This window comes from Buteo buteo, chromosome 9 (assembly GCF_964188355.1).
Source record: "Buteo buteo chromosome 9, bButBut1.hap1.1, whole genome shotgun sequence".
Taxonomy (NCBI): domain Eukaryota; kingdom Metazoa; phylum Chordata; class Aves; order Accipitriformes; family Accipitridae; genus Buteo; species Buteo buteo.
Genome location: NC_134179.1, coordinates 22,415,245 through 22,427,727, shown reverse-complemented (window position 1 = coordinate 22,427,727; position 12,483 = coordinate 22,415,245). Strand labels below are relative to the sequence as shown.

At 39.6% G+C, this 12,483-nt stretch overlaps 1 protein-coding gene across 8 annotated transcripts in view; it reads right to left on the bottom strand.

Moving 5' to 3' along the window:
* L3MBTL3 (L3MBTL histone methyl-lysine binding protein 3) overlaps positions 1–12,483 on the bottom strand; it is an 85,999-nt gene that overhangs the window by 39,512 nt on the left and 34,004 nt on the right. For all 8 annotated transcript variants that reach the window (XM_075035688.1, XM_075035685.1, XM_075035681.1 and 5 more), the window contains 4 exons: positions 10,835–10,939; positions 9,071–9,206; positions 2,609–2,700; positions 1,910–2,061 (listed from right to left, as the gene is read on the bottom strand). In XM_075035688.1, the coding sequence (XP_074891789.1) occupies positions 1,910–2,061; positions 2,609–2,700; positions 9,071–9,206; positions 10,835–10,939 (485 nt within the window). The remainder of the gene's footprint in view (positions 1–1,909; positions 2,062–2,608; positions 2,701–9,070; positions 9,207–10,834; positions 10,940–12,483) is intronic.

Genomic DNA, 12,483 nt, shown 5'->3' with positions numbered 1-12,483 from the left:
TTATGCACCTAAGATATTTTAAGGCCCCTACAAACCTCATATCTAAAATTAAAAATGTAAGTGGGATGCATTCAGGATGCATTTTGAGGCTCTCTTTTGGTCAGACATTCCACTGCTATTTCCATTTGCTGTTCTTTTCTCCCATTTTCTTGCCTTCCTCCTCTATTCACTCCCATTCTCAATCACAGCAATGCAGAGAGGTAGGCCACGCCGCTCAGAATTTAATTTCCATGCACAGTATTTCCAGCAGCATCTTCTTGCTTCTTCCAGAAAGGTACTTCGCGATTTCATGAAAAGAACAAATCTTCAGCTTGGCTTCAGTGTAAATACAGCTCCAGTGACTTCTAACACCTAAACATTTTCCACTTCAATTTTCCTTCATCCTTGAAGAAGGTATTATTTCATGTATTCTACATATGAAATTCAGAAAACCCACTTCAGAATACTGTGACTGCAGAAACGTAAAGCCTGGTTATGTACTTAAAAACTGCTTTTCCCTCTTCTGAGAAGACTGGTGGACAAAATTCCTGTTGACATGGGAATATTAATAAGCCAGAAATTCAGTGTATGTCTGCCATACACAGTGCAATGTTTTGAAGAGATACCTGTGCTACCTCTGAACAAACTACAGGTTATATTGCATTGTTCAGCCTAAAAGCCTTGCCTAACTGCTGTTTTCATTATTAATTAATGGCATAACAGTTATTAAAGAGCATTCAAATATCAGGAAATTCAGAATACCTTTTCCTGGTCCCCAGTTTCCTGCTGCTTTGTAAAGGAAATGTATGTTCTGTGTTACTTCTTCATGAAAATAATCACTAACCTTTCTGGTCTTTGACTCATATGGTCCATTATCTTGATATTCAGTACCTGACTTCACTGAAATGCCTGTTCACTGCTGCTTCAATAATTTAGTTCTCCTACAGCTTATTTGTCATGTTGCCCATACAATTACTATTTCAAGAGATGGACTCCGGAAATTTTGAAGTTACATAATAGTCTCACATCATTCTCACTGACATAGTGCCTAAGCAGTCATCAAATACAGACAAAGAAAACTTTCTTCATTTATTTTTACAGGCTCAGCTATACAATTAAGTTGCCACTGCTGAACCCAAGACACAGCTTACAATGCTCCACCTGTTCTGCAGTAACTTACACTGCAAAGAACGTAAGGTATACCACGTTACTCTAAATGATCTGCCAAAACAAGACCCAAGTGCAAATACACACACTTGCACTGTGACAGCCAAAGCCTGAATTTCCTTCAGTACCTTTATGCTTGTAGCATGTCCTGCTCCATCCGCTGACTTTTCTATAGAGATACCCAAAGCCCCTCCACCATGCAACACGCAGAAAGGTCATCTCTGACACAGGTCTGGATAGCAGGGTCCCAATTTTCAGAGGAATGTAGAACACAAAAGACTAAAACCAGGTTTTGCCACTATCCTGATGCCTTTACAGAAGATGGCTAAGGTTCAGTCTGAATAGCGTAAGTGGATCAAGAACCTTATGAAAAAATGCAGCCTTTCTTCCAATTTACAACTATATGTAAACCTAATTCCAGGTTCAATCAGTCACATTATCATGGTGTATATTCTTCACTAAAGATATCAACCTCAGAGACACTATGTAATTGAAATGAGAAATTAATCCACAACTCCAGATGTAGCAGCACACCTGAACACTCACTTAGCACAATCTTGAAATTTTTTATGTGCAACCTGACATGGGAAATCTGATTCCTCCAGTCTGCCACTCTGACATACTTTGGTGGCCATGATTACAAATCCAGCAAAATTTGGTATGGTAACTGTATCAACAGTCTGGAAAGTATCACAGAAAATAATGCTTAAAGCTAACACATTTCTGATACATCTCACTAGGATATAAAACAAAAACATCATACCAGTAGTCGTAACTCTCATCCCAGTTGTCAAAATGAACCAGAAAACGATTGTCCACCATGTCTGTTACCGTAGCAACACAAATGAAAGTCGGGTTCTTCTTGTCTACAGCTTCCAGCTTCATCCCCACTCGAAATCCGGACGGAATCACTGTCTACATAGAGAAAGACACTTAATTGAAGATAAATACTATAAATCCAGAAATCTCCCCAGTGTCTGCAATCAATATATTCATGTCATTTCTAAGTTTCCCAATTAGCTGCCCCAACAGAGTGGCAGCAGCCTAATTAGCTGACATAAGAAAGGCTCAAACAGAGACTAGTGGTTTATGAAATAAAAAAGCCCTAAACATGTTGCTAAAATTAAATGTGTTGGTTTTACCTCTGTCTTCAATACTCCCTCTGAAAGACTGTGCTTGTTCCACAACATTATGGTGTGAGACACAGTACTAATAACAAGTCTTAAATTTCATTTAATACACCTTTTCTGAATGTGCCAGGTCAGATGTTTAAACAGATTAGTAAAAAATTAATGGATTAGAATTGCAGAGGTGAACTGAAGTGGAGATTGTTACTGAATCTGTTGTAAACATTTTTATCTTAAATTTCAGGTCTCAAGTCTGCAATCACTGAAATGTGCTGTACCACACACATGAGCGTACAAGCAACTTTCCACACCATTAGTAACAAGTGAGGACTTACTGCATTCTGGTTTTCAAAAAGCGATTTAGGAGCAGCTTGAGCCTTGCATGCCTTTAGGTATGAGGGCCAGCTAAAATCTTCTTCCTTATATCCTAAATGAGGGTCATAAAAAAAGCGCAAGAAATGATAGGCATGAGACACAACATGCATGCAGGTGATTTGATCATAAATGATTAAATTATTTCTTCCATGCAGTTCTGAAGTGTTTCTTACAACTTCAAAACTGAAAAGATTATGCACTGTTAACCATTTATTCTAATTTTATATAAACTACACTGGGAAAATTTACTTTAAAAGTACTTACCCATTCTACCCCAACATGAACTCAATGAGTCTCTCAGGGAGCACTGGTTTGGATTATTAGAAATTTTAGCAGGACACCCTTTAGAGAAGCTTATAGAGTTCGAAAGAAAGTTGATGAAGCTTTTCTATTTTTATTAGGGCATCTGGTATTACAAAGAGGAATCATGTTCTTTATTTAGGGATGGCTGAGCTTCCTTACCAAAATGTCAAGCTTTCTTTACCCTAACTGAGCAAAATGCTCTGCTTTCTTGAGCTGTACATTATTAGTTTCTTATAGTTGGCTAGGACTGACATTTGAACTGTTCCTAATCTTCATCTGGAAGGAAGAATAGTCATATAAATAAAGCGCTAGGCAAGAACTTGGGAGATTTCAGCTCAGTTTCAATTTCACCTTCAAAACAAGCTGAGAAGCATTTCTCACAAAATCACTGCTCTCTATCCCTGATCTCTGACCTTGCAGTCCTGGCCATCAAGCAAGCTGAAGGTCCTCAAGGGGCAGAATCTAGGGGGAGCTTAGGAACTAAAATCTACAATTCTACCAGTTATCAAAAATCAGTCTCAGTAAGATATCAGTTTTACACTATAATCTCCCTCCCTCCCTTCAAACAAATCTTTCCAAGCAGCACAGGCTACAAGTCACCTGTCTGTCTCTCCCCAAGAAAACTGCACCTTACCATCCCTCTGCCTCGCAGGTACCAGCTAACTTCCCTTTGGTGGTCTGACTGACACTCACACAACCAACAAGCTCAGAGCAAGTGCTCTCCAGCTTCTTTTCAGTCTGTTGCTTCTATTTCAGAAACAGCAAATGGCCTACAGGGCCCAAAGCTCTTCCCACTATGCCAGTCAGTCTAAAAAAAAAAAATTCCCTCCTCCTACAGACGTTACTATGTCCTCAGGCTATCACTAATACAGCATGACTACTACGAGCTTTAAAATAAACTCCCTGTGTTATATCAGTTGCTTACACCATCAATGCCCTAGGACCCTTTATGCATTCATAGTGCAAGCTGAATGAACCTTCTGCGTTTTTTATTCTATGCATATAGCACTTGGAAAGAAACCTAAATGTCTGTTGATAGTTTGCCTCTTCTAGTTTCTTAGAGAAAAAATAAAATAATTCATAATATATTGAACTGCATAAAATAATTCACAAGAAAACATTTGTACTTCTAATCTATAAAACAATGCTAAGAGTTGTAAGCAAACAGTCTTTTTCCTTTATTTGGTTGTTAAATAATAAATATAGGAACATCTATTGTAGTTCATATGTTATAATTCAGTAAAACAAGACCAAAACCACTACCAATTTCAGTGAGTGATTGCCTTAACTACTGAAATGTGTCACCTCTTGACTATTTGAAGCGTTACTCAAATATGCCACAGACCACAGCTCTTTTTAACTTTCTGAGAATCTCATATTTTCCAAGGAACTGCAAGTAAAGAATCCTTTAACTTCACCTTCTCCACATCTGTCTTTCTCAGTTTTCATTTTAAATATCAGCTAACATAAATTAACCTCCAAGTCCAAGCAATGATACTTTTCTTCATACTCCAGTTGCCTCTTGCCTTGATACACTATAGCTGTAGACCAGTTGAAATAATTTTTACAGGAATGTGATATCGAGGCTTTAATTTTCCCTTTGTAATTCTAGAGGATACTCAAACCTAGCTCAAAGCTCACAGCTGACAACACAAAACTCCCACCTACTACATGTGTGATGGCATGAGGTACTGGTACTGGGACAAAGTCCATGGAAAAAAAATTGGTTTCAGTAGATTGTGAAACAGTTTCTGGACAGCATGGGTCTTCAGTCACCAAACGAGAAAGGAAGATCTCTTGCTCCTATCTCATCTCCCAAAAAAGGACCAAAGGTTAATTTGATTTAGTCACTGTAGATATAGAACAGTATTCACAAACTTTATTCTAGATAAAGAACAGTATTCACAAAGGCTTTATTAACTTCCAGTCAATTTACAAACATAATGTGAAGGCTAACTGGAATTATGTAATTTTTTAAGCAGAATAGACTATTTCAGTTGGAAGTGACCTACAATGATCATCTAGTCCAACTGCCTGACCAATTTGGGGCTGGCCAAAAGTTAGAGCATGTTATTAAGGGCATTGTCCAAATGCCTCTTAAACACTGACAGGCCTGAGGCATTGACCACCTCTCTGGGAAGCCTGTTCCAGTGTTTGACCACCCTCTCTGTAAAGAAATGCTTCCTAATATCCAGTTGGAACCTCCCCTGGTGCAGCTTTGAACCATTCCCATGTGTCCTATCTCTGGATCCCATGGAGAAGAGATCAGCACCTCCCTCTCCACGTCCCCTCCTCAGGAAGCTGTAGAGGGCAATGAGGTCGCTCCTCAGCCTCCTTTTCTCCAAACTAGAAAAACCCGGAGACCTCAGCTGCTCCTCACAGGACATTCCTTCCAGCCCTTTCACCAGCTTTGTTGCCCTCCTCTGGATGCATTGTAGGACCTTCACATCCTTAAATTGCGGGGCCCAGAACTGCATGCAGTATTCGAGGTGAGGCTGCCCCAGCGCTGAATGCAGTGGGATAATCCCCTCTTTTGACCAGCTGGTTAGGCTGTGTTTGATGCACCCCCGGACGGGGTTTGCCCTCTCGGCTCCAGGGCACACTGCTGACTCCTATTGAGCCTGCTGCTGACCAGCACCCCCAGATCCCTTTCTGCAGGGCTGCTCTCCAGATAAGAGTAGATAAGAGTCTTGGGCTTTTTTTATAATATAGCAATACATTTTCATCTTCTGTAAATCTGAATATTCTTCTCACTTTGATCTTTCTTTCTTCTTAGTCATTTGTTGGTGAAATTTTCTTTTCAAGAGTTTGTGAAACTACACTGTTATTAGGACTATATGGGCTCCTGGAGTAGAACTTCCAACACACAGGTCATGTCCCACATTTCCCACTAATGCCTGTTTTTGATGGTGATAGGATCGTAAGTCTTAGTTTTAACATTCACTTTTGGTTTGTTCACATGCTTTCATCTATGTTGATTTGCTAACACCTGTTTTTGTCTAAAAAGAAACACTACAGAGCTGTATTAATTTTCCCAGAAAAGGTCAATGCAATTTTTACTTTGGGACCTTCAGTGACAGGGAGTTTTCAAAGCTCTCCCCTTCTCTGCTGACTGCAGAGCAACTCCTCTGAAGTGGTTTCAGAAGACCAGGCAGCCTCTGCTGCACCAGCTTCTCCCTTTGGTATCCAAATGATTCTTGGCTTAATCCAGGCAAAAGCCCAGCAGTATTACCATGGCAGAGCCCATGATAATTCTGGGAACACATGCACATCCATCCCCCCTCTGCAGGTTTCATCTCTGTGAGACAGGAAAGTGACCTTCTTTGCACACAGAATGAACAGCATCCTGAAACACCATCTTTCTTCTTCCCGTGAAGCCCAGTTTGGTTTTGCAGCTCTGCTCCCCTGCGCCCGCTGGAAACCCAGCACAGCCGCCTGTCACCTCTGCTGCCATGGGGATGGCACACACCCTGCTACAAGGCCTGTCCTGACCAGCTGCACCGAGAATTACCTGCTCCTTCTGTTTTAATAAACAAGGAAACAAGTATGTATCAGAAAACATCTATAATAATATTCTTCCTTTCTCATGTCCCTCACGTCTCCCCCAGTCCTCTTCCATCACAATAAATAGCCTCCCATCCCTCACAAGGAAAGATGGACTTTGGCCTGTTGGGAAAGTTACCCACTTTCAACCCTTTCAGAAAACAAGGAGTGAGTCACCAGGCCCCAAAATCCCCCTGGAGCACACCCTCCTTACAACCCCCTCCTGTGAAGCAGGACACTTCTGCCCAAGCTTGCGGGAGTGATTAACCGGGGCTGCACTACACAAAGACTGCAGGAGTGTCTGCTCCTTTCTCAGGCCACCGGGTTCCAAATAGTTTATGGTTTACACCAGAAAGGTCATAAGTTTGCATTGTATCTGGAAAATGAATGGTTACTAATGCAAACCTTTGAGTTCTTCTGTGAGGTGGTATTTTATAGAAGATACTGTGCCCTATGTCATTAGTGGTATCAGCTTTAGTGTCCGTATGATTTGCAGTGAGCACTAAAAAGAAATCATTATTAAAAAATCATACCACAGCAAAACATAAGTATTCTGTCCAACCCAATAAAAATGCACAAAAAGCCCCCACAACCTGATTGGGATCTTTTCCCTCCCCTCAGAATAACAGAACTCCACAAATATCCGTAAAACAAAGGTAGTGAAAGCCCTTCTGCTGAAAAACTAGAAAAAATATGTTTTAACTGATGAATGGCTGTTTGCCCTCAGCTTCCTTCCAATGCATGAGTCTACCATATTGCTTGTTCTTCCCTGTTCCTCTTCCATCCCACGTGCAAGCTAGGCTGGCACTGGGACAACAGAAGAAGTCCCACGAGTACAGGAGCAGGTTCCAGCAATCACACCATACCTCATCAATGATGAAATGGTTTACTGCTGAGGTGAAGTGACAGAGCCAAGCCATGCAAAGGGCAGAGCACTTTGCAGGTCTTGGATAAAAATACCAGAGAACAGCCTTGCTATTCAAAATCAAGAATATGTCTTGGGGAAGACCGGAGTACATAGCTGTGCAGGATGACAACCAGAACCCTGAGAATTACCATAACATATCTTCCTAACTTGTCTCCCTCAACACCTCTGATAGGCTCCATGACTTTCCTAAGAAAAAGACCTATCCGCTGCTTTAGTATGGTGAAAAAAAATAAACACAAAAGAATAATCTTAAAACCAGAGAAGAAACTGAAGACACTTTTCAGTAAACTGACTCAGAGACAGACAGCAACTTTCCTCCAGCAGTGATAATTCATTGGTAAAAAAAGCTTAAGCTTTCTAAACCAGGCATTTAAGATGGAAAAGATGACAAACTTTCATGACAGATATAAAACTTACTAAGCATGCTGTAATAACATCAGTAACTCTGTATCTGGGGACTAGTCATTTGCTACACGTAACTTACTACTTCAGTGGAGGCCAACCTTCTGAGAAATTCTGATTTATGTTCAAGAAATGGCTATTTCTGCAGAACTACACCCAGTGAAAACTCCCGTACTGGAACAGCAGCACAGAGCACTCCTTCCTGTAGCCAGAGTGGAGCTTGCAGAATGCTCAGAAGAGCAGCACATGCTCCTTCATACTCCTCCAAGGCTCAGCTGCAGAAAGGCCACCCTCTCCCACACTGGCAGGCCCTCTGCCTGTACACTTTCAGTAGCTTTACTCTCACCTTCCACACCCCAGCAGTTACATCCACAGTTTTATAATTCTCCATAATGCATCCTCTTGACTCTGTACACTCATCATTTTGCAGCCTTTTGAAACCACGTTATCCTACCCTCAACTCTGTATGTCAGAACACCACATTCATTTATTTCTCACTCTCCTGCCTTCAGGATTTGCTCCCTTCATCCCCACATATTCCCTTCCTACCCCAAAAGGGAGCCCATTTATTCACGGCACAGTTCAGTGCAGATATACTACATCTGCCAAAACAAAGGAGTTGCATAATCTGAAATAGAATAATTAAGCAAGCAAATTACACATATTCCAACACGTGTATACCATTTACATAAGCTATGTACAAATTATGCTTTCGGGCTTGTAATCTTACCCTTTTTTCTCCCCCATTATTCATTCATTCCTCTTTTGCCTCTATTTCAAGCTTACTCTTTGCGGCAAGAGCACAATCTTTATTAGTCTGTGCCAACACATGTACAATAATGGTGATCAATATCTAGTAATGAAAATATTCTAAGGCTTTCCAGTAAAGGATTCTCAGCTGCCTGCGAGACCTCAGTTTAAGCATACATGTCACCAGTATGCTGCCATTTTACTTGCAATAAGCATTCATTTGGGGCCTAGGTTTGTTGCTTAACTTTCTTTCCTAATACCTTATGAATTACTCTTATGGTTCATTTTGTTTTCTTGTTTTCTCTGAATTTCCACTGAATAAAAAAGTTAGGATTTGAACCTCCAGATTTTAGCAAGACTTCAAGTAGAGTTTAATTTGCCATGTTCAAATACTCTAACTAGATGAACAAAAAAGTTTCTGCCAAAAAAATAATGATAGCATTACACAGATAGTCTTGAGCTATGGAAAACACTCACATTTCAAACTAAACAATACCTTTAGGTGGATGAAGCTTGTGACCTGTTTTCTCACACCATCCAACAGGATGAATGTCTGAAGAATCAGCGTTCACCCAGAAATCGTAACAATCTGGGTATCCATCAAAATGGAGCCGTACTCTGTAGCCACAAACCTAAAAGCAAGAATGTACAACACACAACACTATGTTTTAAGATATTTGCTCTACACATAGCAGCTTCTGTTCAGTATTATGTATAACAACAGTGCGTTTTCAGTCAGCCTTTTACTTCTGCTCAAGCCAACACTGGATGAATAAATTCATTTGATAAAAAGGAAAGAATAAAGAAGCAAAGCTATTCTCAGTCTGAGTGCCTCCTCTTCTGGTGAAAAGAGTTAACTAAAAGCTGGATATTGCCATTAGTGTTCAAGAACTTGAGAACTGTTCAACCCAACATCAGAATAAAACAGAAACCCTACAGAACAGCATGAATACATCTGATACAATCATGGACAAAGTGCAGATAATGATGCTCTCAAGCTATCCCAATTAATCAATATGCAAGAGAGCACTCAACAATACCTATGTTCAACAGGCTCTCCAGAGACATCCTGAGAACTGTCACTAAAGAAGGGAAATCAGTGGAGTATCCCCCAGAACTTTATTATTCCATGAAGTAATAATTTAACCACCGAGAGGAAAACAGGACACAATCCCTCGCTCTGTACAAAAGTTCTCCACATCTTCCTGAGTGCCAAATACCATAACTTTCCTGCAGTCATCAATGAAAATCTCTTCACATCAAGGTCACCCTATTTTATACTTAATTTATACTCTGACATAACTTTCAGTCTGCCATCTCAGAATTCTGTGGAATTCAAGTCATCCTGCAGTAAAACATGACCCATCACTTAGTGCCAAGCACAAGGTACACAGGAAATACCCAACCACTGACACATCATCCCCAAGAAAACGGAAGAGAGATCCACAGAAAGGGGATATGTCTATGGGCCATGAAGAGATCCAGAAATGGGAACATAAAATCATAATATAAACTGCAAAATTACAGCTGCCTAGAATACCAATGATACAGAGCAGAGTACCTACCTATTCCTGTTTCCCCATTTTAATCCACAAAACAAAACCAAAAAAGGATCCTTGGTAAAACTATGTAAAAACTAATGTAAGGTATGTTTGAAAGACATACAAAACGTAACTGAGAAATGGGTTCTCATTTATACTATTAAAAGCAAAGAAGCTACTCATCAGAAAAATTATTTCATCAACTGCAGCAAAAAGACAAACTGAGTTTATATTGTATACTAACTTGTAGAATTTGCCAATACAGGCAATTTCTGAGGCCATCAGCCCCCCAAAATTGTAGCACAACTGCAACACAAAAAAGTATTAGGTATTTGTATCAGTGAATGGAACAACTATAAATACTATCAAACTTCTATAAAACTGCTATACATCAGTTGTCAGAGTTTTTCTACTTATTTTCTCTTTTAAATATAAACTACGGGATTACAGAAAAAGCACACATCATCCAACTAGTGTAATACTGTTTTCACTAGGTGCATATGTTAAATATATGTAAATAGTCACTGCTGCATGGCACTGGATATAGTCTTTACATGTCTGTCAGGTAGATTTAATACAGTATTATCGATTTAAAAGCCATCTACCTACATACAGTTTCTGTCTGCTTGTTAGGGAAGAGCAAGCACTTTCAGCTGTTGCTGTTTTGGTTCAGTCTCTCCTGTAATCCTGCACCACGGCTGCTTGCAGCCTCTACTTACCTCAGCCACCGTGAGAACACAGTATATCGACTGGTGCTCGGGATCCACGCCCTCCAGCTTCATCCCAACTTTGAATCCATTTTTGTTGTATGGGAAAGACTGATACTGCAATGGAGAACAACAGTTTCAATACTTCTGAAAGTATACCAGAGAAAGACAGAATATCTTTATGAGGAAAAGAACAATGATTATTTATTATTCATGTTTCTGTAAGAACTAATAAATCACTTTATGTTTCGCATTTTTAAAAACAGACAGCGGAAAAGAAAAATTGATGATTGTTCAAAAAACACATTGATACTAGAATGACTTAAAACTTGAGAGTATGTAAAAAAATTATAAAGATTTAGCAAAAAAAATTTAATCAAAGGAAAGAAGATGACATGATTTGCCCTCAACTTTTTTCACTAATTGTCAATAAAACATTCTAACAACGTAATTATTTAGTTTTCAGTCTGTACGGTGACACTTTGACACCTTCCTGGTGGTCATCATTCCTATAATAATCACAACAATGATGCCCTATTTTGCCTTTTCATTTCCACAACTCAGGCCATCAAAGATGAACTATAAGGCAGAAATATGAAACATTGTTTGCATATAGTGATGGCCTCTTTGATGTTAATTTCTCCTTTATATGTTGAGTCCAGATCAGCTAGTATTCCAGGAATATTTTTACATCACAGGAACATGACAACCCTTGTATCACACTAAAACGAACCCAAAGAACATCTTTCAAAAAACAGATAGTGTAAACAAGACAAAGCAGAATGGATGTTTTCAACCAGAAGGCATCAGCATCCCATGCATCATGCTTCCTGCCCTCTGTTAAAGAAGGAAGCAAGCTAGCAGATATTAAGGTTAAATTGGGGGGAACATCAGAAAAATAACTGACTAAAACTGAAGAGGGTTTTCCACGGGTTAACAAATTTTTATGTCCCAAATGGTTACAGACAAAACACAGGAGAAGCATCTTATATACTCCCCCTTCCTTCTGTTCCTATCTAAAAGCTACACATGCTCCCTAGCCATCTGCAGTACCTTTGCAGTCAATGGAAAGAGAAGGGTACCAAGGGAGGTACTCAGAGGTATCACCTACTTGGAAGGAAGGGAGTCCTCTCCTTGGTGGCTTTGGCTGCAACTGGTATAACTGAATAATAAACCCAGGAGAAAAAAGAAGCAGTGCATGGCACTAGAGCAGGAATATGCAGTCAAGGGGAAGGGAAATGGAGAACCAGACCAGTTTAAATAAGCCTAAAGTGGCCAGCTAATAGTGCCACAGCTCTCAGTCCCTATCTAAAAATAGCTTAGATCACTTTGTAAACCTCAGTTAAGAGATCAGAGTATCCGAGTGCAGTACATGCATTTGAAAAGTTATTTCATCCTAACATCACCACACTTAATATCTTTATTATCAATGAAAGTTTAATGAAGTTACACTATGCATAATTCTAGATACTTCCTCAAGAGGAATATAAAAGCAGAGCATTTTTTTTTAAATCAATAAACTGAAATTTTTAGATTTCATCCTGGTGCACAGACTTGCAGTTAATGCCATCTATATCATAAATACCTTACAGATAAAAAACCTCAGTGGAAAACTGAAATGCTAGAAATAATGACACATTGAGGACTGGTGGCCAAAAATG